Source organism: Haemaphysalis longicornis, unplaced genomic scaffold (assembly GCF_048455015.1).
Source record: "Haemaphysalis longicornis isolate Haplotype H1 unplaced genomic scaffold, Haemaphysalis longicornis Haplotype H1 scaffold_4, whole genome shotgun sequence".
NCBI lineage: Eukaryota > Metazoa > Arthropoda > Arachnida > Ixodida > Ixodidae > Haemaphysalis > Haemaphysalis longicornis.
This window is the reverse complement of record NW_027526361.1, coordinates 224,263,889-224,291,194: the sequence shown is the minus strand read 5'-3', so window position 1 is coordinate 224,291,194 and position 27,306 is coordinate 224,263,889. Positions and strand designations below refer to the sequence as shown.

General features: G+C 45.9%; 1 protein-coding gene across 2 annotated transcripts in view; it reads right to left on the bottom strand.

Annotated features, from left to right (window-relative positions):
* Positions 1-27,306, bottom strand: part of Cbs (Cystathionine beta-synthase) — a 155,448-nt gene that overhangs the window by 24,030 nt on the left and 104,112 nt on the right. For both annotated transcript variants that reach the window (XM_077708094.1, XM_077708095.1), the window contains exons 2-6: positions 19,207-19,348; positions 17,818-17,924; positions 15,749-15,883; positions 7,217-7,431; positions 3,157-3,318 (exon numbers count right to left, since the gene is read on the bottom strand). In XM_077708094.1, the coding sequence (XP_077564220.1) occupies positions 3,157-3,318; positions 7,217-7,431; positions 15,749-15,883; positions 17,818-17,924; positions 19,207-19,348 (761 nt within the window). The remainder of the gene's footprint in view (positions 1-3,156; positions 3,319-7,216; positions 7,432-15,748; positions 15,884-17,817; positions 17,925-19,206; positions 19,349-27,306) is intronic.

The window sequence follows — 27,306 nt, the reverse complement described above, 5'->3', positions numbered from 1 at the left end:
GCAAGATGCAGCCGTCTGAGATCACGTTATGCATCGTGGATAGCTCTCTCTTATGTACACAGTTGACTTGGTATTGATATGAATCACCGGGTAATTACCTAAACATTGGTGCACTATCTGCTACAGGTGGGTGCTCGCACTCCTTCCTTCTTCACTTAAATTGTCTGCCTCTTCCCTTGCAGTCATGTGACATGGGCAACAAAGGGAGGATCTAATGCATTGACTTTGAAATTGATCTAGATACCACAGCCATTTTCTCGACAGGAACCCGACGCAGCTTCAAGAATCCAGGATAAGGGACAGGCTTTGTTTCGCCGTTACCAAAACTGTTTTCTGCAATCCCTAGCTGTACAGCTGTGGGGCATAATGCATTTTTACCAGGTATGGAGAGCGGCCGACTTGACAGTCAACATTCAGCATGTGTTGAAATGAGCAATTGGAGTCTGCTGCCATGGGGACATGGTGCAGCCATTGTGACTTTTTTAAAGTGACGAAAATGGACCTTACCTATGACCAGCAGGCTAATTAAGAGTTGCAAGCTATAACTGGCTACTCTGAAGGATGGAATGTTGTCTAACAAAACTTCAATGACAAAAAAAATTAAAGCCGTTCCACTCAACGTGAAAGCTGTCGGAAATGCAGAGCAGTTATTCGCCACAATGGGCTGAGGCGCCGTTATCCGCTCACTGCTACTACCCATCACACTCTTCATTGCCCTGTCTCACTCCTCTCTCGATGAATGGAACAGAGTTTTGTCCAATGCAATTCAAATTTCCCGCCTTTGCAGTGCTCGCACGCCCCCTGCCGGAAAGAGCGCGAGCAGGAGTTTCGTTTTTCTTCTGTTTGCTTTTCATTCCACACTGCTGGCGCCTTACTGCTCAGTTTGGAGCGCGGCATTTTTTTTCGTGCCCTGCCACTTTTTTTCCACTTACTATACAGTAAAGCCCGCTTATATCAAACACGCATATATCGAATTATTGCTTATATCGAACACTTGTACAATTCCGATAAAATTTATTACATGCATGCTAAACTTTCTATATCGAACGTGATTTTGCTCACAATGGATATATCGAATTCCCGTGCGCCGGATTTTCGCTCTCCTTAGGCATGCGGCAGGCGTTCCTGCTTTACATCGGCGCGCGGCAGTGGCACGCGTGTCGCTTGCGACTCCCGCGCGAGCTGGAGCGCGTCCAAAGCGGCCGTGGAAGAGTGGACCAGCTCCACGCATGCATGCCGTTGGCGCCGAAAGCGCCACATTGGGCGCTGCGGGCTGAAGTGTCACCGAACTTCAAGTCCACGCCACTCGCTGCCTGCACATGCCCGGTTCGCTGGGTTCGCCGTTATTCGCTTGTATTGCTTGTATCCATACTTGTCCCCGCTCTGTAGAAGACACTGAGGACTCCGTACCGCTTCCGAGCACAGGCGAGGGCTCTATGCTTGTGCTTGTCGACTGTTTAGATACCGTGGAGCAAGCGGTCACCAGCAACGCGTTGCGCTCCAAGATGCAGATTACACTCAGGCATTTCTTCCGCCCCAATAAATGATTGTTTTCTTTCCAAGAAAGTGTTGTATCAATAGTGAACTGCAGGGTGGTAAGAGCTCAGCGTTTGCTCGTGACTCCGTCGGCAGGATTGCTCTCATGTAAGATTTTTTTTGCTTCACATTCTATATCGAATTTTTCCTATATCGAACTATTTTACAATCCTCACGCTGTTCGATATAGGCGGGCTTTACTGTAGTAGAAACCAAACAAACGAGCGTTCCTAAGTAAATGAACGTGGGGGCTGCCGATTATTTACATGCATTTTGCCTCAATCGTACCTGCAGTTTTCTTTGCGTTAGGCAATGGGGAGATCTATGACAAGCGCCGGCGGTTCACGAGTTTCTAGCGGTTATGACTATTTAAATCACTTGTTTTTTGAAGCTTGTGTGGGACACCGTGACGACAGTACGCCTTGGGGCGAGCTACGACGACGAGGCGAGCCACTAAAGTGCTCTGCACTTAAAAAATGGACAGGAAGTTGGTGATGCAGCCACGCAAGCTACTAATGTTCACTCACTGCATTCCAGATAATGAGTTTCACCACATAGTAATTTCCAGGGTATTCGACGTCTGAACTTGCCCCTCGCGAGCTCTAACAAATATCCCCGGAAGTTAGAGCAAGAATAACAGTATCGCCCAAAGCCAGAAATATGCATCCAGAACATCATGCCGGAAGGCGTGCCGCGAGGGCTAAGGCCTTGCATCGCATATACGGCAGTAACCCCGACACCCTCTATACGGATGCAGCAGACTATCCAGCCATAAATGCCAAGGTGGCAGCGGTAGCCGACAGGAGGGATGAGCCGATAACGTCAGCCACCATACGCTCCGGGAACAGCAAGGAAGCGGAAGAGTGTGCAATAGCACTTACTATCAGCACTCGCCGTTCAGGTAACCCCATAAATATTATATCCGACTCACAAGAGGCATACCGAAATTATGCGCAAGGATGTATCACCCCGACCGCCAATCACATCCTGCAGCGAAACCGACTGATTCCACCAGTCCGTCTAATCTGGACACCTGGGCATGCGTGTTTCCCTGGCAATGAACGCGTTCATGTGGTAGCCCGAGGCCTCACTCTCCGGGCGCCAGCGGAAGACCAACCCAAACCAGACAAGACAGAAAGTATCCCACTCACATGCACACATATACTACAACACTACATACTCTCCCGTAGGACACTTCCTCCGCCACACGCGCAACTCACCCGTGAGGAAGCCGCTGCATGGTGCCAGCTACAAACTAACACATTTCCTAGCCTCTCGCTCTGGCACAAATTCTATCCTACCATGTACCCAGACAGATGCCCACCCTGCGGAGGACACCCGAACCTGTACCACTCCACATGGGAATGCCCCAAACCCCCGACCCAATTGCCTATACCCAGCCCCTCCCCCTCCGGATGGGAAGCCGCTCTTTCCAGCTCAGCCTTGGACAACCAGCGCGGACTGATCGACCGGGCTAGACGGATCGCAGCAGCAAATGGGGCCCTGGACTAAGGGCACCACCCTCTGAGGGCTAAATAGTCTGACTTTATAATAAAGTTTTCTACTACTACTACTAGGTTCATGCCTCGCACGTGCAACCTTCCACGCACTATTTCTCACCTGGACGTGTGGTAGGCGCTCCTTGAGTTTCCTTGCCACACCGGAGGCGGTGCCGCCCGTACCGGCCCCCAGGACCACCATGTCCAAGCTACCGCCGCATTGGTCCAGGATTTCCTCGGCTGTTGTGTCGTAGTGGGCCAAGGGGTTGCCCGGGTTCCGGTACTGCACAGCCAATGCGAGCAGTGGTGTTAAAGGAGCCATGCAGACAAAATACCGTATTTACTCGAATCTAGGCCAACACTTTTTTTTTTATAAAGTCGTTTACGAAAGTCGGGGGTCAGCTTAGATTCGAGGATGAGGCTTTCCTGTCACCGCTAGCCACTCAACGCCATCTCGCGGCCATAAGCTTTCAGCTTTGCAGGCGCCATTTTGCTTGTTTGAATGCGAACTCTGCTCCGAGCGTTCAGTGCTTGATTGTGTTCATCGCTGCGTGACCTCGAGAAGCGCCCGTGTTCGCGGCACAATGGCGTCCACCAAGCGGTGCCACTACACCGCGGCTTTGAAGCGAAAGGTACTCTTGGAGGCCGAAAAAACTTAAAACCTTCAAGCACAGCACGAATTCGGCATCGATGAGAAGAACGTGCGCCGATGGCGGAAGCAGGGGAACGAACTTTTTAGCTGTGCGGCCAAGTGAATGGCCTTCACAGGACCCAAGAACGGTCGACATCATGCGGTGGAAAAGGAAGTCACTGACTTTATCCGGCAGCAAAGAGAGGGTGGAATGCATGTGACGATGGTCATGATACAGGTGAAGGTGAGGGAGATCGCAAACGTATGAGGCATCGCACAGACTCAGTTTAAGGCCAGCAGGGGCTAAGTCACTCGCTTTATAAAGCGGTTCAGGTTCAGCCTGCGACGGCAGACGTCTGTGCGGCAAAAGCTGCCCTCTGACTTCGAGGAGAAGCTGGTCGCATTCCAGCGCTTTGTCACCAAGAAGAGGGTGGAAAAGGAGTACCGACTGGGCCAGATCGGTAACGCTGACCAGACGTCGGTGTATTTCGACATGCCTGTGGCCTACACCGTGAATGACAAGGGCGCGAAAGAAGTCAAGGTCAAAGCTGCAGGCTACGAGAAGCAGCGCGCCACAGTGATGTTGTGTTGCACGGCCGATGGGCAAAAGCTGCCGCCGTACATTATTTTTAAGAGGAAGATTCTTCCAGCAGGGAAAGTTTTCCCTAAGAACGTCATTGTGCGAGCCCACGAGAATGGTTGGATGAGTGGTTCCCTCGTTGAAGATTGGGTCAAGACTGTTTGGCAGCGACGGGCTGGTGCTCTGCTGTTTAAAGGCTCCTGGTTCTGGACTCCTACCGCAGCCATTTGACAGATGCCGTTAAGTCAGTGTTTTTGGGGGGCGGTACGGACATTGCGGTAATACCCGGCGGTATGACAAGCTAGCTACAACCGCTCGACGTGGCCATCAACAAGCCATTCAAGCACAGGCTGCGGAAGCATTACAACGACTGGCTGATGCTGCAAAATCACCAACTCACACTGACCGGCGCATCAAGCGCGCTTCACTCAGCCAACTGGTGAGCTGGGTCGCCGCGGCATGGGCCGAAATTCCGGCCGAGGTAATTGTGCAGGCCTTCTGTAAGTGCAGCATTTTGAACGCGTTGGACGGAAGTGAGGACAGAGCGCTGTGGGAAGAGGACAGTTACAAAGAGGACAGCAACAATGAGGGCACCGATGTCGACGACGACGACGAGTGAGCATGGAACATTCTACAACAAGCACCGCAAACTTAATAAAGTGCATTTTCTAGTCTCAGTGCAGTGCCTTTTTTCACTCGGCTTACATTCAAGGTAAGTTTTTTAATTTTCTGACCTTCTGAATTTCGGGGGTCGGCCTAGAATCGCGGCTGGCCTAGATTCGAGTAAATACGGTACAAGCTTGTTTTATTCGAAAGATTTCGTGTTTTGTGGTGCCCCCAGCACGTGTGCGGAAGCAAACAATGATTAATTCACTGCGAAATTATTCAATTTAAGTTAAAATTTTCATTCTCCCGCTAAATGCAATGATATCTTATGTGCTGGGGAGCCTTGTTTACCATTGCTCAACCTATGTGACGCCATCATACTGCAGCGGACAACTTCCTGCCTTTGTTTATGACCGTATTTGTATCTGGCTTGTTTTTGTTAAGGTAGCAAATATTCGTTTTGTGAAACACAGTGTTCGCTCAAAAAATATCGTCATGTAAGACACCGTTGCTTATGCAATCGGCCAGTGTCGTCTGAGACAACCCAAAAGTGCCACAGTGCTGTGCAACAAAAACAGCATAGTGCGCACAGACCCAACAGCAGTATGCATCGGTACGTGTACTTTCGTAACTTCCACTGTTTACCCCACTATTCTTACTGCTGTAAACACAATGTGCCCTAAATGTAAGCACAAACAGATCATTCGGCACGCTTATAAGCCCTGCCTAATTTCGGTTTGCTCTCGCTGCCCTAAGCCAATCGCAGAGCTGGCACATATGACATCATACGTTTTGTTGCGGGAAATGAGCTAGTGGGTCGCAGGGCCATTCCCTTTTTTCCTAATTATATAGCTTATATGAGCTAAGTTTATGTTAAAAGTGGTGTCAGTGTGATTCTAACGAGGCAATCTTTCGAATAAACCAAACTTGTCTTTTGTCTGCATGGCCCCTTTAAGGATCGAAACGACGGTTACTTCATTCGGCACTTTCCTCACATGACAGCCCAGACTAGTGTCTAAGCAGTCACACATAAACTGCAGATAACCAGCAATTCTAGCTCAGGGTTCGTTATTTATTCAGTAAAAGCAGTACGTAGGGCAGCTGAAACCTGCAAACAGCTTTGCCACTGTTCATGGGACATTCATTCAGATGTGAACATAAATTGAAGTAGGGCCTGCAGGCCTTTGACATAATGCAGTGCCATTTCTGTCCTAGCAGATGTTTGCCGATGAGAGCAGTCTGTACGTTACTTTATCCAATACGGTCATTGTCCTTGTGGAGTGCTGCACTCAACAGGTGAACAGTCTGTACAAACGTAAATGGTTCTGCATCAGAGAAGGCCCACTAGGTGTCTTTTGACCTCGGCAACTTATAGCTAGAAGGCTTTGGTTGCTGGAAGGTCGGAGTATAGGTAGCTGACCGTGTACAAAATTGTTTATGGGTGTTTGTCGTACATGAAATAACCGTGCAGCACACCTGAGAAACAGCTGACCAAGGTCTCGCTTTTATATTACATTGGCCTAGAGACACTGCGGTGTTATGCAAATAGCGCGATGTACAAAATAAGAAAAGCTAACCTGCCTCCCTAACAAACAGTAAATCTGAATTGACAAGAAACAATCACTCACAGTTAGTAATCAATGGGTGCTGGCCAACTGTTGTACACCCATTCAAGGCAATTGTCCACTCTGATTGTGCAGGTGACAAGGAGGGAACAGGGCGAGCCACCACGGTGGCACTGTCATCAGCGTTAAGCTCGTGAAGTGTGCAAGACATTCTGCCGGATGAACCGTCGATCCGATTGCCACCTCTCAAGTGCTCTTTTGCTACTATCCGCAGTTCAGCTGCTATACCCACATTGCACTGTATAAAGTTCACTGTTTCAGTGCCTAAATGTGTCGTACTGTAACATGAAGTGTGTTATTTTCCAGTGATGACGTGTCAGTCTATCACTATCACTTCTTTTGATGCATGAACAGCCTAGTTTACAGCTACCAGAGTCATACCGGGTGTGAGCTTCATTGCACCATCTTTTACGTGCTCCTTTCTACAAATTGGCGACCAATCTTCAAAGAACACAAGTTCTCATAAAAGCTCACCACAAATTTTAGGCACTGCAAACAGTTCTATATTGCACTGGCAACTCACCGGCCGTTTTAAGAATAGCCTCAGCAGGAAGGAAGAATCAATGATGCGATTATCAGTGAGTAATTCACAAAATTAAAAGTACAACTCAACGTGCCGGCTAAAGCAAAGAGACGAATGCTTATTTGAGGCCTCTCACAGAGTAAGAATGGACTCTGCTTCGAATCAGGGTAATGGGTAGTTCGGAGTACACGCGCAGAGGTAATAAGTGGGACAGACCTGGTCAAGAATGACGGCGCCTGGGATCTCACGGCAGAGGCTGAAGGCGACCGAGATGTGCGACTCTGCCGAGTCGTACCGCGCACTGGTGGGCGTGCGGACAATCTCGGCGCCCAGTGCCCGGAGCACGTCAACTTTCTCCCGGCTCATTTTTTCCGGCAGCACGATGATGCAGCGGTAGCCCCGTATGGCAGCCGCCATTGCCAGACCAATACCTGCGAGTCGTTAGTACGTAAGGAGACACCAATTAACAACAAGTTGGACCTATGTCAGCAGATTTTATTAACAGCGAAGCTGAATTAGCAAGTCGTAATTTTTTATGTCCAGGATTAAAATTACGGAGAAATTGCCGAGCGCACGCAAGAGAACGCGGGTTTCACAGCGACCCCCCGGAAGTTAAAAAAAACCAAGAAAATGCCTAGCACTCACGTGCACGTTCCTCGTGACGATTGCACAGCATCCCCTGCGCACGTTTTTTAAGCCAAGCATACCCACATAGGGAGACTGGCGAAAAGGACAAAAGTTTTCAAAACTGTGAAAACCAGTAACACCGCTATATACACTTTGGCGAACCACAATTTGGGACGTCATAGAACGTCAATTACAAAAAAGCATTCATACATGGAGCTTGTTAAAAATGCGTTTCAAAACCAGAAATAGTATTACAACTATATGTACAGTGCACAGCACACTTGTCTATAACTGTGAGATCAACTTCAACTAGTATACACCTGAAAACTGCCGAAACAAACGTTTTACAAAAACGGAAAAAAAAAAAGGGTGGGCTTAGACTTAACAATGCCAGTATAGTTTTCTTCAAATCCCACTTGGTCGAGGCAGGATAAGGCTGCAAGTATGAAAGCTGTGTTACTGACAAGTTTGTTGTCCTCTGTAGATATAAACTTATTTCGTAAATTTAGTTCTGCGCATATAGGTCCCAAATTCAGGAAACCTGTCTAGTTCACAAGAACAGCTTTTGTTCAGTTTCTATTCTGAACTCGTGGTTTCCTTTGGATAAACATTGAGTTGTACAAGTCTCCTGAAAGCTTCCCTTTGACTGAACCCAGCCGAAAAAAATCCATCGGAAAAACCAGCCGAACACATCACTGGACCAATTGGAACCCATTGCATTTCCGATTGGTCCAATGGTGTTTCTGGCATTTCCAATTGGCACTCCAATGTTTTTTTTTTGGCTGGGTGACTGTGTACATGGACAGATGTTAAAGGGACAGACAACCGATTTTCGTCGAGCATACGTTCTCTATCCCAAATGAAAGTCCCGGTCATGCGAACTGCAAACCTAGCAGCTACAGTGACTGCTGAAACGTTTATTCACTTATTGAAAACCTTTGAACACAAGTATTTGTATAAGTTTAAATTGTATATGTATTTTTTAACATTATTTTGAAAATTTTTAAGGCACGCCACCCGCCGCCACTGGGTTGCTCTCAGTGTAGCTAACTGAGCCTCCATGCCCAGAATCAACGGCAGCGTTCAGGAAACAGACCCAGTGAAGGAGCTTTGACAATTCTGCCCGAGTCAGGGGCATTTCTTCTGCCGAAATATTCGATTTCAGTTTCCAAATACGCCAACGGCAGCTTCAAAAAAAAAAACAGGAGGCGCCCAGGGAGAATCGAACTGCCGACCTCCACAATGTGAAGTCAGATTCTACCCATCGTCCATCCCAACAGACGGCGCCTTTGTGCAAAATAGAATAGTGAATTAAAAAAAACACATAAAGGAATAATAAACCCTGCAGTTCACACTTTTTTTTTTTAGCTGGGGACAAGTTTTTAAATATCGCTTTTCATCTCGCATGCAGAAAAAAATATGTTGCCGTGCTACTGTAGGTCATGGTTGCCAGTATGATTTTGGGAGGACACATACGGCTCGTAGATCAAAAAATTTCAATTTAAAAAGTTCTATAGCATTACGAACAATTAAGGGATGCCCTTTCATTTGCGGTAGAGAACATATAATCGACAAAAATCGGTTGTCTGTCCCTTTATGTGTTCTCTCTTCAGGTGCTAAAACTTGTCTTGCGGTTTCTCAGAGACACTGGACTAATTCCAGGGCTTTGATGAGTGGACATGAGTGGACCCTGAAAACTAAGCCCACTGTCATAGGACCCGCTTTACAGCAGTAAAAATAGACACGCAAACTATGCATGTGCTCTTGCCCTTCCCCCATCGCTTGAACGTTTTCATCCCCTAACCCTTCCCCTCGCAATGCAGCTGTTCAGAGGATCCACCTCAAGACGACCTCACTGCTTTTCCCTCATTAAAAAGGTCCTCTCTCTCAAATCTCCTCCCTCTCCTTTACATCTATGCAATGCTTTCTGGGTTCTTTTAGGTGTGTTTTTCTTTAAGTGTAGGTAGCTTAATTGTTAGCACCCCCAGCTACATTTTTTTATGAAGCTAAACAACATGATATGCCACTTGCAGATTTTGCATGCCACTTTCCTATCGATGCAGAAGCGTAGCAGCCACTGGTAGTGAATATATTTTTTACCTGCTGTGGCCTGTCTTCTTCAGTATTTTACGCAATGTTACCAATGTTACTAGAGGAGCACGAATATTTGAATCTTCGAAAACTTCACAAAAAGTATTTGCTATTCTATTTCATTTGCTGCACAGTTTGACTGGTTTCAAATAATTCTTAATGTTTGAATATTTTAAATACACAAATAATAGAACAAATAATTATAGGTTGGCTCTGCCACACGGGTTGCAAACTTTCAAGCTTCACCACACGACATGCCCCTTTGGGTTGGCTTTTCCACACAATGGTAAAGCTGCGCGGTGAAGGCTTAAATACCGTATTTTCCGGTCAATAAGTCGCACCTTTGTATAAGTCGCACCCCCCCTCAAAATGACAGTTTTTCCAAAAAAAACAAACATATATAACCCAGCAAACCACGAAAGTCCATAGGATATCCACAAATGGTCACAATATCCAATGTCATTTCAGGACATTCATGTGATGTCCATACAATGTTTCACCCAAGATCATCTGCTTGCGGACATCCATGCGATATCACTGCAGGTGTGTTAGTATAACATCATTACGCGATATTGCTAGGATGTCTACAAAGTTACATTTTTCCTTACACTGAGAATTCGCGTTCATAACGCGGTGTACATATGGGGCCCCAGCCACACAAAGTGTGTCTTAGTTCAAATCACCCCTCATCCCCGTCTTTCCTTAAGCTTCGAAATATTTTCTGGCCTAATATTTTAAATGAAGAGAGGGTAGTTTTTTTATTTCGAATTTGAGCGAAATCTGGTTGCCTTTCTGTTTGATTCGGGAATTGCATTCTATATTTTAGGCTGCTTGATTTATGTGGATGAAGAACAAGCGGGACTGTTGATTTTCTCATTTCTCATTTTCTCCGAGCACTGGTACGCAGCCTGCATGAGTACGGAACCAGTATGGAGCCCGCTGAGTAGGCAGGACTCTTGTCACCCAAATTTGATGCTTTGGATGCGAGCAGGTGCATTGCATGATGCAACTCACGCGTCTGGGTGTTGTTTGTTTAGTTCTTGCGCGACGGAGTGGCAGGCCTCGTCCAGTCTTTAACATCGGTGGAGATGAGGGTTACGGCCGCGTAATTTTGCAGCGTTTTACTGCATCGTGAATACCCTCGTTGGGTAAGCAGTCGAAGGCTTTGCGAATGTCCAAAAGGACGACAAAGGCCATGGTTTTTGGTAGCTTTCGCGTTTTATAGTGCAGAGACAAGGTCAGCAATTGAATCCATGGCACTGCGCTGGCGGCAAAAACCCGTCTGCTGCTCAGGGTTCAAGTTGCAGATTCGCACATACTGGTAATTCGAAGCGTGCGAGCGCTATTGATTCGAGAATTTTGGAGGCAGCGCTCGTGAGTGAAATAGGACGAAAAGAGGAGAAAAGTTTGGGAGATTTGTTCTTTTTTAGGACGGGAGAGACAAGTTGGAGGCCAAATTGAGCAGGGAGGGTGCCGGAAGACCAGTGGAAGTTGCAAAGTCAAGATGGCGCGAGCGCTGCCTCTCGGCTACGTTTCCGATATCCTGGTATGTGATGCCGTCAGCCCCGGGCGCACTTTTTCTTTTTGCATTTTGAATGGCCCACACGAGCTCGGCCGCCATGAAAGGAGCTTCAAAAGCCGTGCTCGGGGGGAAGGAGGGAGCGGGCGCGCGCTTGGCGTCAGATTCTTTCTTTTTGGGCTGCGGCAGGGTTTGCGCGAGAAAGCTCGGCCGCGTTTTTTCCACTTGTATGGAGTGGGCGAGGAGGGGGGGTGGGGGGTTGTATGCCGGGGTGTCGGAGAGGGCGCGAAGCAAGTGCCGTGCATTCGCCACAACCCCCCCCTCCCTCCCCCTTCCCGAGCGCAGCATCTCCGTACTTGCTTGGCGTATCGTCTGACAAAAGCGGCGGCGGTGGAGGAGGAGGAGGACCGAAGGAAACCATCCTCGCCCTCTCCGACGGGGAGCTGGGTTCCCGTGGTTCCCGCGCTTTTCGGTCGCTCACTCGCTCTTTGCTCGCCTGTTGTGACCACAATTGTCTCGTACTGAACTGCTCGAAGGACTTCGCGTCTCAAGAGACGGGAAATCGACGGCTGTGTTCGGTTCCTGTCTTCGGCTGCACCACACGGTTCTCAGATCACCGATCGGCTTCACTTCAAGGACCCGGCTATCTCTGTTCAAGGTATTTCTTCTTTGCGATTGTGATGCTACTCGCGACTCCAAATTACTGCTTGGTATTTTCTTCCAGTTTTCCATCTGAGACTGCCAGTGAATACATCACAAAAACTTCATCCCAGCCCCTTGATCAACGTCTCCAGTAGCAGGTAAGAAACTATCATAATGTCAGCAATAAGCTGAAGCTAACCAAGATATACGACATTTTCTTGCAGGACAACTAGCGTTTTCTCCAGATTCTGCCATTCCAAGAAGGGTACCTAGCATTTCGTTCCTTTTCCCTTTCTTCAAATGTATATTCTGCCGCCGCTGCTGCGAAGTTTGCTGCCGCTCTTTCTGCTGAAGAAACAAGATTTCTGGATCAAACACAAGATTTCAACTGGTGGCCCAACTTCTCAGAAGCAAATTTACAGAAGACGTGAACATGAATCCAAGCACGTGCCTTCTTTTGCGTAATATTTTAGCATGCAGTATAGTAGACTAAACCTTTGCTTTTCCGGCCTGTTTCTTAGGTATTCTGGCAGCTCCTATTTTCTCTGGTGTTCTGTTTAACTTCATGATAACTTTTATTTAAAATCTTTTGTGGGTTTATTACATTTAAGTTTTGCACGGCTTCAAGTTGAATCACATTGTTTATTTGGCACTGTTTTTATTCAAAAGCCGAAATCTTTGCTGTGTTTTTTCTCTTGTCTCATTTTAGCTGCACAGTTAAGAAACGATTCATATATGCACGCCTGTTGATGGTGAGTTTGTATGTAAAGTATCTGACCCGCCCGGTTGATTGCAATTTTCTTTTAGCCTGTCACTCTTTCAATAGGCAGAATGGTGTAAGCAGCTGTGTCAATAATAGCTATTTAACAAGCGTTTAACTTGTGCTGTTTTTTTTTTCTAGGTCTTGAACTTCCAGCAAGGTTCATCTGGTGGATATTGAAATGATTTTGAAATAAATACCATTTTTCTTTGCAATAAAAATTGGGGATGGTTTCACGTCACTAATAATAATATATAAATAGTTATAATAATAGTATAAGGTCCTGAGAATGCCTCCACATGGCATCAAATGGACATTATATGATGTCGTCCGGATATCTGTGAAATGTCCACAGAAAGTTTCCATGAATTTTAAGGACATCTTGTGGATATCCAGACGAAAGTATTTGTGGATGTCTATTCCGAGGCAATAGGGACATCGCCTGAATATCCTGTGGACATAACGTGGGCGTTCACGAATATCCTCTGCACATTGGATATCAGGGAAGTTACATTGAATGGACATCCACAAGATGTTTTATGGTTTGCTGGGTATAAGTCTCACCGTTGTATAAGACGCACTGGTATATAAGACGCACTTGCTAATTCGGTAAACTCATAGTGAATCAGATCGTTAGAAAGTGTGGCGAAAGTACATGGTTGTGGCGGCCGCCACCTTTTAAGGCATCCCCCTGTAAGCAGGGCTAGACACGGGCATATAACATCCAAAGTCTGGACATAACCAACTTCTCAAAAATGGTTTATGGATACACACAGATGGCATGTACTTACGGACGGCATTTAGGCAAAACCATCGAAGTCTTTTTCCTCAGACTCGCTAACAAATAATTCAGTATCTTCAGTGGGAGATCCACCGGTGCATCACTGTCGCCCTCCAACTCTCTGATGTCTTCTTCGTCAACATCGTTACCACTCGCGGACCGGATTACTCCGGCCTTTATCAACCGGGCTACAACTGTTTTTGTAGAAATGGAGTCCCAAGAGTCGGAGACCCATTTGGCCACCTCTCCAAACGTCGCGCGTCTCTTGTGTGCTGTCGTAAATCAGTGCAATAAAGGTGTCATGGCAGACGGAAGTGACGCGACAGGAAGCGGCACGAAAATCGCAACTTATCTCCAAGCTGTCATTTTAAAAATTAGCAGCACGTTTACCTCCTTCAGAGTAACTGTCTGTAATAATTCATGAGCTGCATTTTGTTTTTGCAACCCAGTTTGATGTTACTTTGAATTTATTCGGAACTGTAGTTACTGCGCATGGCCTAATGTGGCGCGTGGTTGTCGCAGGCCATTATCATTCTTTTTGACTAGAAAAAGCTGCAAATTCTTTGGTGCAATTTCCCGAAGTGACATATGGGCAATGAGAAATGTCGTACTGGTTGACTTGGGATTGATTTACACCATAGAGCTGTGTCTCAACGTGCGCTGGCCACGGGCGGCCACCGCGAACCAGATTTATTCCATACATAAGTCGCACCGGTGGATAAGACGCACCAACGAAAATTTCTGAAAAAAACCACGACCTATACACCGGAAAATACGGTACGTGTAAGCCTTGCACGAAACACTGTACACCAACTCTGCTGTGTATGTTGCTGAAGTGTAGCACTACTTGTGCAAAAACTGCAAGCCAAAAAAGGTGCTTTGTGTTAATATAGTGGCGTGAGTAAGGAATTAAGAGTTTGTTCCCCGTGGCAATGCTAGCAGTAAGGCACTGGTCATATATTCCAGCCACTGGCATACCTAGCCTCTTTTTAACGGCTGAAAAAATTGCACCCAGTCAAATTTCCTTCCTGTACTTATAGCACATTCGGGATGTATGCCAAATTTTCATTCTACTGCTTTGCTGTCTCGGTAATTTTTATTTTTAACTCTTAATTTTTTGTACTCTTTTTTCATGTTAATTACTAGTACAGGATAAGTCTCAACTGCATATGTTTTTTTTTGCTTGTAGATACGCTTTAGAAGCTTTATACATGCTAAAGCCATAATATTTGCATTCAAAAATATTCAATTCAACTAGCAGTCAGTTTTTATTATTCACATTCAATTCGCAGTCCCAAATCCGATATTCACACAGCTGTAGTATACATAGAGACAGACTTCCAAGTTTGGTTAGTGTGCATCACTTCTAGTGACCGTTTACACATAAAAGCTGGTGCTATCATGAGACAGTGTTAACATCCGCAACACAGGACACATAAATGAAAATATCACACGGACATGCGAGCTACGTGCCCCAGGCCCAAAGCCAGCACTATGCCACAGATAGCTGTTGTGAAAAATGAACTCTTTATGTGTTAGTGCACAAGGCGACATACACCCCAAAATTATAACTGCTGAATGAATGAAGATGTCATCGAGTCTGTCATCTTCGAAGAAAACCAAAAGCTAAAAGCTTTTCACTAAGCACGAATGTTCCTTTCCACATTTGTGCCAGCAGAGAAGCTATTCGGCATGGTGAAAGACACTTTCCTTTAAAGTTCAGTTGCTGCTGTGGTGTAACAAAAATTTAGTCACCAACACTTAATACAATGCGTTCGTTTTTTATTTAAAAACTTAGTAATGTAATAAATACCTCTTCAGAAGGGATCGTACTTGCAATGTAACAAGTTTTAAAGACCAGTAACATCTAATGTAATCTAATCCTTCCAAAACAGTTTTCAAAAAAAGCAACTAGTAATGAAATTGCTTCTTGGTTCTTTACCGGAGGTAATTTTACCGTTTATGAGTATGGGTAATGCTTTCCCTGTACTATTTTCTATCCGAAGGCATGATTAACTATTCAGCATAGTTTAGAACATCACACAAAACATGGAATGAAAATGTTGAGGGGTGTAACACGCTGAAGGCACACCTAGGGTATGAGGCACGCCGTAGTGGAGGGCTCTGGATTAAATTGGACCACCCGGGGACTTTTAACGGGCTTGATGCACAGGCATTTTCGCTTTTAGCCTACACCAGAAAAGCAGCGACCATGGCTGGGATCAAAACCCCGCCCTTGGGCTCAGCAGTATAACGGTGTAGCCACTGAGCCACCAAAAAGGTTCGGAATTGAAGTTGATGGAGCTGATATTGCTTCGTACTGCATACCTGTGTTTCCCGAGGTGGGCTCGATGATCACCGAGCCAGGCTTGAGCACGCCGTCCCTCTCGGCCTCTTCGACCATGCGCAAGCCAATGCGGTCCTTGATGCTCCCACCAGGATTGAAGAACTCGCACTTGGCAACTGCATCGCGGACAAAGACAGCGTGTTGATCTTATTTGAGGCAATTACTACCAAAGAATAAGTGGTGTCATTCTTTTTGAAAGTGCCAACTTTGCTGCAGCTCAGCGCCCTTTTGAGAAATATGGCTGCGCTACACAAATACAATGCAGGCCTCCGACAGAAAAAGATAAAGTGTCCATCTGTTCAAACGGCACATAAGTGGTAGTGTATCGAGTTATGTGAGGGGCGTGATGATGTTTTTGGTACCGAAAAATTTAAATGGCCTTTTTTGTGGTGATCCTGACTTCTGATGTCTATAAATTCATATTTCACCTCTGGCACTTACAAAACTGTTATACAAAGCTGCCCAGTTGTATGGCTGCATCATCCGTGCAACCGCGTCACAGTGCTTAACAACAAAGTGCCTCTGTCGCAGTCGTGGGGCACAGCTTGAAATCCTAAAAATGGCGATTTTACTTTTAGCGTTTGGGTGCTTAATTAAGATGATCATGCATGCACTCTGAAAAAAATGTGTTGCGCTGCGCTGAAAATAAATTTCGGCAAGCGTTTGATCTAAACTTTATCTCATTAAACTTTGGTGTTTGAAATGGGCATTTGAAATGGGTCCTGGCCACTGGTGCCGCCAAAGTTTAATGAGCTGTAAAATTAGTTCCAAGTGCGACATCATAAAACAGCTTTCTTGTTGCGTTCACTAGGGCTCATAGTATTAGAAAATATAAAGATTACAGTTTTATGACTAACACTTCTCTCTGTTGTTCCTCTAGAAATGGCTAATTATCTCTAATTATTTTGGGAAATAATTGACTGACTCAAAAATAATGACATATTTGAAATCAGTGAGAAAAAAGCAGCAAGACAGGCAAGTTTCACAGAGCTAATGTAAAAATAAGAAGAATTGTTTTAAGAGCAGTGTCCCCCCATAAATTATTCAAAACAAAAGCACCGAAAAAGAGCTTATTTCAGTCCCTCTGGCTACTTATCTTCCCTGAAAAGTACTCAAATCAATTTGCTGGCAATATTGAGGTATTCTTCAAGCAAAATTCACCTTTTGCTACCTCTTGAATCACTATTGAGGTGTTATTAACTTCCCTAGATATTCCCTGGCTGGCTCTTCCACCAGACGCATAAAAGACATAGGAGCACATACGAATTGTTGCCGACCAATATCAGGCAGATACAACTGACTCAGCAAAGCAAAATTTGCCCCCTTTGAAGCTTTCAAAATCTAATGGTTCGTGCTTTTCATTCAAAGTGAAAAACTGGACCGGAGTACCGTATTTTCACGCGTATAACGCGCACCAAAAATGCAAAAATTTCAGTGACAAAGCAAGGGTGCGGATATACACGGGTTTTTTTTTTTTACTTAAGCTTCAAGCCTTCACGACAATGAGTGTTGTGCGGTGAAGCTCCTACGCAGTAACACTGACTAAACGTACAATGGCAGCATTTGCGCAAAACATAAAAGGACAAGGGGAAAAAAAAGGACGAGCGCACTCGAACAACTGAATTTTATTAATGAATTGTGACTTTCGCCTTGCAGTTACTGTATTCTACGTGCTAAATATGCGCTTCTTCTGTCTACATAGTATGTGATGTGTTGCTTCAGTAGCTTTGGTGCAACCTTTCCGGTATCAAATGTGCGGGCAATACACGAGGATTTTTTTTCTTTTCTGGCGGGCTGAAAGTGGGGGTGCGGATTATATGCAGGGGCGGGTAATACATGCAAAAATACAGTAATTCTTTCCTCCCCTGTTTTATGCCACTACAATTTTGAATCACTGCACACGTTGCTATTTCAGGATACTACTGGTAGCGAGTGCTACCTAAACTCTTACCACATTCTTTTTAGTGCACTCAAGTGAACATCAGGGTTCTAAGAAGCTTGATTTGCGACACGTGCACGGCTGATATAAACAAAAAGGTTATAAACTTACGCAGCTCGCACTCCAGGCCATACTCTTTGCCAATCCTGTTTATGCGTACCATGGGTGTTTCACCGATGTGGTGCAGGATGTCTGAGTAGATTTTGGGCTTTGGTGTTCTGCATACAACAAATAGACCATGCCACATAAAAGGGTTTGCCTAGGCAGCCCCCGATTCCTCAAAAGCATCGTTGTTGTAAATGAAGAATGCAACATCGTAATCAGTGCACCCTCGGAGTGTTGGGTGTTTGGATCACATTTAAAAGCAATGAAGATTGCTACCGTAAGGTAGTAAGAACACTTGTGTTCGAGTACCTCATTACGGGGCACATGGGTGTTCGATCAAGAACTTTATTTTTAAGTTGTGATGTTAAAAATTGCGGGACGTATGTGGTTCTTCATTCTGATTGTAGATATAAAATTTGTTTTTGTGCAAAAAGAATATGTTCAAATTTATTTGGATTTTTTTATTTGATTTTCTGACAGCTTTTGTAAAAGAACTGCTGTAGTGATGCAGCTGAACAAGGTACCAGTGAACTGCACACAAATCAATGAGCGCAATAAGACTAAAGTTATCATTCTATGTAGCAGAAGTTACGGCTGTTTGAAGTTTGGGCCAGGAATGTGGGAAATAGAAAAAATCGGTTTTGCTTTCCGGGCCCAAACTTCGAATGGTTGTAACTTCTGCTATGAAGTGGGCCGTGAAGCCGTTTCCTTCTTTGCTTGCCTATAGTTGTGCATTCAACAGAGCATACATTGCCGTAAACTGTTATAATTGATATAACTAAATAATGGATATAAAAAAATAACTACGGCTCCTCTTCAACTTCGTTATAACGAGGTTTGAATGTAAAATGCTTAGCTCTGTTTGTACCACGTCAGAGCGCTTTTTCACTTCGTCTCAACGATATGCCCAAAAGGTATACTAAATACCAAGTTTTATTTCGTCACTAATAAAATCCAGTATCGGGCTAAGTGCGTTCCTGTATAATTTGTTGTCTCGCTGATTGTGCATTTGCAGTAATGATTTCCCAGTGTGATTGTAAGCCAATTACAGTAGCCGACCGTTTTTTTCGGACTCCGAAAATTCGGACTTTCTCTAGGAACCACCAGTTGTAACTCACGGGTTTTTCAGACCGCTCGTTTATTCTGACTATTTTTCTTTCCCCTCCAGGTCCAGAAAATCGGTCGGCTACTGTAGTTACTCTCTTCACCATCTTAACAGTGCACTTCACAAACTAATACACCCAGATGCACTGCTCAAACCGCCCAAATAAATGCTACCTGAGGCAAAAATTGCCAATCTGCGCTTCCATAACGCTGGCAGGAGTAAAAGCCGTGATCTCAAGAGCGGCCATCTACTGGTAGCTTCGAAGCGCGCTCTCTTCCAAGGCCTCTCACCTGGTCACATGGCGATGCGGCGACTCCTGGACTGACTTTCCCAGCGCCCACGTGCACACGCTCTCTTTGTCTGGCAGGATGACGCTCTCTGTGTCGTGGGTGCAGTACTTGGTCCATGGGGCCTGGGTAGGCGAGCAGTCACCTGCACAAGGAAGCCATTTTACATGCAGTCAGCGTCAGTGCAACCACAACATGCCTTCGTAACGTGTGTAGTCATGCCTCTATCTCCCAGCTAAGCTATGCGAAAATATCTGGCTCAAAAAAAACGCATAGTTTTCTGGCGTTTTTACTAGTGGACATGAACAGCAGGAGAATGTAGGCATGTTGCCAATGGAGAAACAGCCGGCCAGAGACACAGCTGACCAGCAAGGGTTGTGGAAAGCCGTCGCAGCCTTCTAGGGGCTGCGACGGCTTTCCTAGTGGCAGCTTTTGTCCCTGAATGAAACTTCCGCCGGAGTTTCATGACCAGAAAAGCATTGGAGGACTCTGGTTTGATGAAACCATAATCACACATCAGACAAATTGATTGATTAGCGGTTTAACATGCCAACGCAACACAGGCGATGAGGTGCACCGTAGTGAAGGGCTCTGGATTAATTTTGACCACCTGGGGATCTTTAACATGCGCCGAAATATCGAACTTGTCAGACGTACAGTGCACATACTTTTTACACCCATGTGTTTTCTTGTCATAGTCAATTCTGAACTATTTTGCTTTTCAGAGTTTCCGTGCAACTAAACTCACTGAAACACAGATTAGTTACAAGGGTGCCGATGTGTATGCTGCTGTCTATGCCTACCCATAGCATAATGCAATGCACCTAGGCAAAGGAACAATAGAATTACTGGCTTTATGATGTTTTGGAATTTGTATCCCAAGTTTGGTGGTTCGGCCCGCTCCTATCCTATTGCAGATACATTGTATTATATTAATTCTTTTTGTTTCAGTTCTCTTTACTACATCCAACGGTGTTAGAATACAATCACCTTAATATACAGACAAGGGTCCCGAAATCAAAAGACTGCAATGGGTCGATGCTCAATTAATTATTACAAAAGAAAACTTTCACCAAATTCTACAAATACAGAACATGACATTCAAAGCTAGACAGGTTTGTTGTTTTTCCTATAAACTTGTAATAAGGACATAACTGGTGAAAAGAAAATTCTGCAGAAATTCAGAGAATTATCTACTAATGCGTAGCATTCGTATGCCACATGAGTTTTTACAGTCAAAAGTTTTGGTTTTTCTAAATCCGGTCCGACCAATTATCTCCATTTACACTATTATAACGATTCGAAGTGGAACATTCGCGAAATTTGCATTATTGTGGAAATGCCGTGAGTTATATATGTTTTGCTAATTTTTCGCAATTTCCGCAATTTTTCTTATTTTTAGTTTTTCAAAATATCGCTCGGCCAATTTATCTCCGTTTACGTCATTATAACCACTACATTTGGAACTTCCCGAAATCTGCATTAGTGTGGAAATGAGACGGTTCGCCAGTTTTTGTAATTATTTTATATTTTCCTTTTTTTTTTCATTCTTGAAAAATTTACGCTAATATAACGATTACATTTGGAACTTTCCCGAAAACCGCATTATTGTGGAAATTCAGGGCGTTACACGTACTGTTCGCCAGCTTTCGTAATTATTTTATATTTCGTATTTTTTTAGTTTTTCAGAATTTCGTGCGAACAGATATTACATTTGCGCCATTATAGCGATCACAGGTGGAACTTCCGTGATATCTGCTTTTTTTTGTAAATGCATGGCGTTACACGGTCCTGGCTGTTGGGGTACTCAGCAAAGAATTCTACGCATTAAAAAAAAAATAAGTTATCGTCATTATTTTATCAGACAACCGCGGGGACTATGACAGTTACCCGCTATCTAGTCTTTCTTATCTAGAGGGTGTTACCGGGTCAGCCTGAACGCGACCCCATTATCAGTATGCAAAAACGGAAATCGGGAAGTACATAGAGTTGGTCCAATGCCAAGGCACGGCCGCTGGATAAAAGCCGCTCTACAAGTGCGCTTAGCCGCACGTAATCGTACACTGCGGGAAAGCCTGTCGCCTCTAGCGGAGGAACCGGTGCAAATGTTTTCGGCGGTCGGTCGGTAAGGCCTGAAAGTGCGATACCCAACCGGTTCTAGATATTTGGAAAGGACATATCCAGCATGCGTTTTTACTAGGGCATTTCTCGCTTTTAACAGAGCACGATTACATGCACCCGGGTTCGTTCATCGGCGATTAAAACTTCATGTAATTCGTTTGGATATTAAAAAAGAAGAATTGAAGCTGTTAGTAAATGTTAGGTTCTTTCGTTGTTGTTGAAGATGATGATCTGCGTTGGTGCTTGATGGTTGCGACACTGTTGACACGACGACGATGGTTGATGGAGGGTTTTTCAAACTTTATATTTACACGGAGAGACATATACAGGATATTTACAGACTGAAGTAGACAGAGTAAGAAATAAAAAAACATCCCCCTCGCGAGGGGCACGGTCAAATGCAGAGCATTTTCGGGGGGCGCACATACCCGATTTTATCTGGTTCGAAAGAAACTGACAGCGAGAGCGAACGCCGAGAACCGCCCCATCACGGCACGACCGCACCACGACCACGTCACGACTACGCCACGATCACGCCACAACTGTTGTTGCTCCCGCGCCAAACTACGACGCATGCGCGCCCCACCTGTTGCTGAACGCGATCCGAGCACGCAGAGAACACGCGAGGAGCAGCGGAGAGCAGGCGAGGAGGAGTGGGGGAGAGGGCGCACCTGGAACGGCTGTTGCGAACGCCGAGGCACGCCAACGCCGGGTGACATCGTGAGTTACAGAAATGCTCTGCATTTAAAACTTTCGAACATTCTCAAGCACTCAATCCAGACTAATGGAAGCATGGTGACCCACGGGGCAACTGTTGAGGCCGTTCGCGAAATGGGTCAGTCCATTATCCATATTGCGTGAATGGGACAAATGCTAATTTACACGATTATCTACGCACTGATATCAGCCGAAATTAATTTCAGTACACAGAATTCTTAATGAATCGATGAACAAACGGAGACACATAACGATAGACAAGGACGAGCGCACCGTTAATGATTGATCGATCGTTCAATCTATTTGATCGATCGATTGATTGATTGATTGATTGATTGATTGATTGATTGATTGATTGATTGATTGATTGATTGATTGATTGATTGATTGATTGATTGATTGATTGATTGATTATCCCACACTAACCCATTTTATTTTCTCTTTGCCGCGGCGGTCAATTTGGTGCCATTCGCGCTGACGCCGCCGACGACACGGTCTTTTTTCGCGTTTGATGAGACACCCAGGGTTTCCGAACTATGAACCCGAGCGGAACACCAAGGACTAAAGCCGTTGCTGACGGTGGCTGAGGGAGGGTATCGAACAGCTTATCGTTCTCCAGGCTGTTTTGTCTCTGTTCACTCAGGGGTTCTGACCCGCTTACGACCGACTCGGAAAGACCAACACGCTGACGAATCCGCTACAGAAAAACATGTCAGCGACGTCTGACAGATGCTGGCCTGCGTAACCCTAGTTTGCTGAAGGCATAAAGGCTGTTCACACTGTTTTTGCTCCGTAACTAATTTGTACAGGATCACGACGCCTTTCCTTCATTTTGTTCGTCAGGGACTACCGAAGAAATGCGCCACGCCGGAAAACGTGTCAGCAATATTTCCAATACCGTAACTCAGTTAACACTAACATGAGCATCCAAATGAGTAAACAAAATGGCCATGAGAGAGAAACACGCAACAAACGTACCAGCAACCTGCCATCTTCGCTCTCAGAGAAAGTATGCACCCGCTGCTTATTTTATCTGAATACCCTCAAAGCAAATGCACTGAAGAGGGGAGTGGGTAACAAAATGCAACACAACAAATAACAAAACGGCCGTGCAAACAGCATAATAATAGCATACATCACATGAGAAAAAAATTACAACGTTAAATAGGTAAATAATGTTTCAGTGTTACTGCATGCAGCGTAAGAAGTGCGGATAAGGTATGCATGTGGTACCGGGGGCAACACATAAGCCGAGTTTAATTTCGTGTCCATTCCTGCCAAAAATGACCAAATAAAACAATACACACTGAACAAGTGTGTTTTGCGAAAAGCAAGTGTCGTACGTACGTTATACGCAATAGAAATACCTGTGAGGTAATATTTACGCACAGCGGAACGAAACAAATACGGGTTGCTAAATTCTAATTGCCGCAATATCAGAAGTAATATAGTTCCTGGTACGTTGGATGTTAATGGACTAGATTTAAGGAAAGTCGCTATGGTAAAGCAAGTATCTGTGAATGAAAATTTGACATCATCCACCTCAAATCCTTACGGCTACAAAGGAGAGGTTTACAGCTTTCTCAGAAACTTCGCAGTTGAAGAAAGGAAAGGAAGCTTGCCAGAAGGTCACGCCGTTTCATAACTGCCAATTCACAAAAGTTACTTTTATGATCGACCCTTTGCAGCACAGCTAAAACCCCGCACAGCAATAAATGAGCCCCAACAAAAGACGCATACATGCGTGCGCGTGCGCGCGTTCGATGCCAATATAAATGGGCACTCCCATTAAAGGCAACACGGAGATTTATATGCTACTTCGGTGCCGAGGAATTTCAATTAAAGAACAAGTACTTAGGCGCTCAGAAGGGTGGCGGATAAAAGACGTTGAGTACAGGCATTGTGGATGACAGGTAGACTATCTTCAGGAGTAGCTAACCTACATGCAGTAGAACTGTAGAGATAGGTTCCTGATTACTGCGTTGTTCCGGCCGTTGCTTTTTTATAGCATGCAAAAAATTTTGGAGTTCTGTCAAAGCTCGCCTGGAAGCTACCTCGCACTGTCGACATCTGACCATTCGGGACCGCAAACCACTATACAGCAAGGGGGACTGCAGCCACCGCAATACCCACTCATATACGCACATGTCCGACCATGGGAGGCCGCGCCGGTCACAAAGCGAAAACTGGCACCAGGCAAGACAATGGGGAGGTCATGGGGCAACATCATAGAGTTTCATACTACTATATACCATAATGGCGAGCTGGCCTAGTTGGTAAATATGCATGTCGAAATCGTCAAAATGCGCAACACTGAAAACGCGAGACAAACAGAAGAACGGGCGGAGGAGCTGTAAGCTGTTGTACTCTTTGTCTCGCGTTTTCAATGTTGCGCTTTTTGAAGGTTCGGACATGCCATGGGCAGCCAGTGCTCGACGATCCGCACATCTTAAAATGGGGGAAAGGGGGAAGGGCGTTACAGCGCACAGAAAACAAGGACTCAAAGGAAGAAAAAGGGGACACAGCGCCCAGATGCACACATATACGTGATCAGAGTCAATGACAAGGCTTGTAAATCCAAACACAAACACTCTCGTCATCCAGCCATCTGCCCGCTACATTGTGACGTTACGGTATCAGCACTTGAGTTGAGATAGCAAAAAAGAAGGATCCTATACCATCACTCTAAGTAGCGGGTTAAATGAGTGTGTGTTTGCGATTTCGTATATATATGTATCGTGCACCAACTAGCCCGATCTGCATGCACCTCCTGCTGATATCCGTGGAGAGCCACACCGGGCTGATAACTGGGATACAAAACATCGGAACATCAAGAATAACGGCACGTGCTAGCCAAGAATATGCGTACTTGGCTAGCACGTGCCGTTATTCTTGATGTTCCGATGTTTCGTATTCCAGTTATCAGCCCGGTGCGGCCCACTGTTCATTCTTCACGAGTTTCATGTTAAGGTGTTGAGTGCTGACGAAGTGGAGAGGGGGGTACGAGGGAGTGTGTTGGATTTGAATGTTTTGTTTTTCTCTCTCTCTTTCTCTTCTGTTGTAAACGTTTATTTCCCGCATGGATCGCGTCAATAAACTAGCTGTGAGGCAGCGCTCGTCCTCCTGTCCGTTCCCTTCGTCCGCGTCTTTTTTCGCGCTGTTGCCCAGAGTGATTAAATAAAGTGAGCGCAAACAAGCAAATAGAACGGCCACTCAGTTCGCCCTATGTATACCGCTTGATTCCTCTACGGCCTTCTATAGTTTCGGAATCACAAAACAGATTTCACGCTTCTTACGATCCCCGTGTTCTGTCACGCAGACAATACAAAGGCAAGCCAGCGCTGCACCACATATTCGTAACGGCGGAGGAAACCAGCAGTGTTTAATGAAAGTGCACGCATAAGTGCACAGGTGCGCGAAAGCGCGGCGCACCGCAGCAGACGAGCCTGCGCAATACGCCGGACTCGCTTTACGCACGATCGCCGCCGATTGCGTTAGCCCAGAGTCCATGAAGGACTCTCCTAGTTAGGCCGAGTTCAGGCTGCTGCCGCAACTGTCGTAATAACTTTAAAGCATGACGTCATTTCACATCTCAGCCAACCAAACTGCATGCGTGACACGCCGTTTTTTTTTTTTTTTACGTTTTAGATCCCGATATGGCTTTTGCGTCGGTAGTCTGAACATAACCGCACTCTTTTCTTTCTTTCTTTCTTTCTTTCTTTCTTTCTTTCATTCTTTTTTTTTTTTTTTTTGATGGGCGTTCGTTGAAAAGTCCTCCTCACCAAGTGTATTAGTTTAACAAGACGCTCTCACCTCAAATTCCACTTCATACGACTATCGGAGAACCCGCGATTGGCAGAGCGCCATCATCATCCCAGCAGTTTCCTCGACGCTGTAAACGTATTTAGCGCTGCAAAACGTTTTTCCCTTGAGCCATGTTAATCGTCGGAAGAGTTCGGACGAGCCGGGAATGGGCTGGAGAACATGTTAAACAACCATCCGGAGTAGCGAGCTCATTTTGCTTCTGTAAACACGGGATCGTAGGGGACCCCCGCAGCTTTGTACTACCCTTAAGTCAATTTGGCTTCCTGCCGTGCAGCGCCGTCTGGGCAGCACAAGTTTTCTTGAACCAGGTGCCATGCCTGTGGCCTTGCTATCACCGCCGACGCCCTCTCGCGCTAGCAGCAGATTGTCCAGGAGCATGACACACGAAGGAACATCCACGGGCATGCAGCGTACGTTGCCGGACTTGAACCACCGCGATCCACTTCCTCTGAATTCGAGTTCAGGGCACAAACGGCATTGTCGCCCACACCACCGCGACAGTGCAGTGCCATGGCTGCGGGTACACTTTTACACCAGACATTGGCCAGCCACTGCATGAGGTCGTTTCCGAGGTTTCACTGAGCCACAGGCGCGCCCCGCATTGAGCGTCGAGGGTAATTTGTGGAAGGAATGGATTCGACCAACGGGTCGGCACCAAATGGTGCTAGCACTGCTGTAGGCCTTCGTGCCACAGGGCCATTATTGATCATTTGTTGCCCTACCCCAATTCAGCCACATGGCATCCGAACTAATTCCTCGGAAACTTAAATCTGCTTACGCGATTTAGAGGGGAAAGCAAAGACTTCCCCAGATGCTGCATCGTGTTTGAGTCTCTTCGCTTTAGTTTCTTTGTCTCTCGACGCAAACCAACGGGCAGACTGACCCCAATTTACGCGGCAGCTGAGCTCGTCTCCACGTGCACCTGTTTTACTCGCGTGCCGGCACGTTCACCTGTCACGCAACGGGTTAATTATTGTTCCCCCTTTGGCAAGTGGGCCGAATAAGCGCAATGGTACCGCACTTGGCTCGTGCTCTATAGTTCGTTCCACAAGCTAGGTGCAGCACTGTGGAGGCTACATTGTTGTCAACAGCCCACCCCCTCAGGGCGCCTAACTCACCGCGAAGGAAGCGCCAAAAGGCGCCGAAGCCTTGCCGAGAAGGGGAGAAGGGAATGTCCTTTCAGGACCCCCTTCACGGCGGGTTATAGGCGCCCTCAGTGGGCGCATTGTTGACAACAATGTAGCCTCCACAGCACGGTGGAGGAATAGCTCCACCGTGCTCCACAGTGCTGCACCTAGCTTGTGGTATGAACTATAGACACAGCGGCGGTCACTTCGGTACCACTCGTGTTGACGGACGACGGTGACGGTCACTTTCTTCCATCACCCAATACAAATATTTGTCCGTCCCTCTGTCTGTCTTTCCGCGTTTGACAGGGCA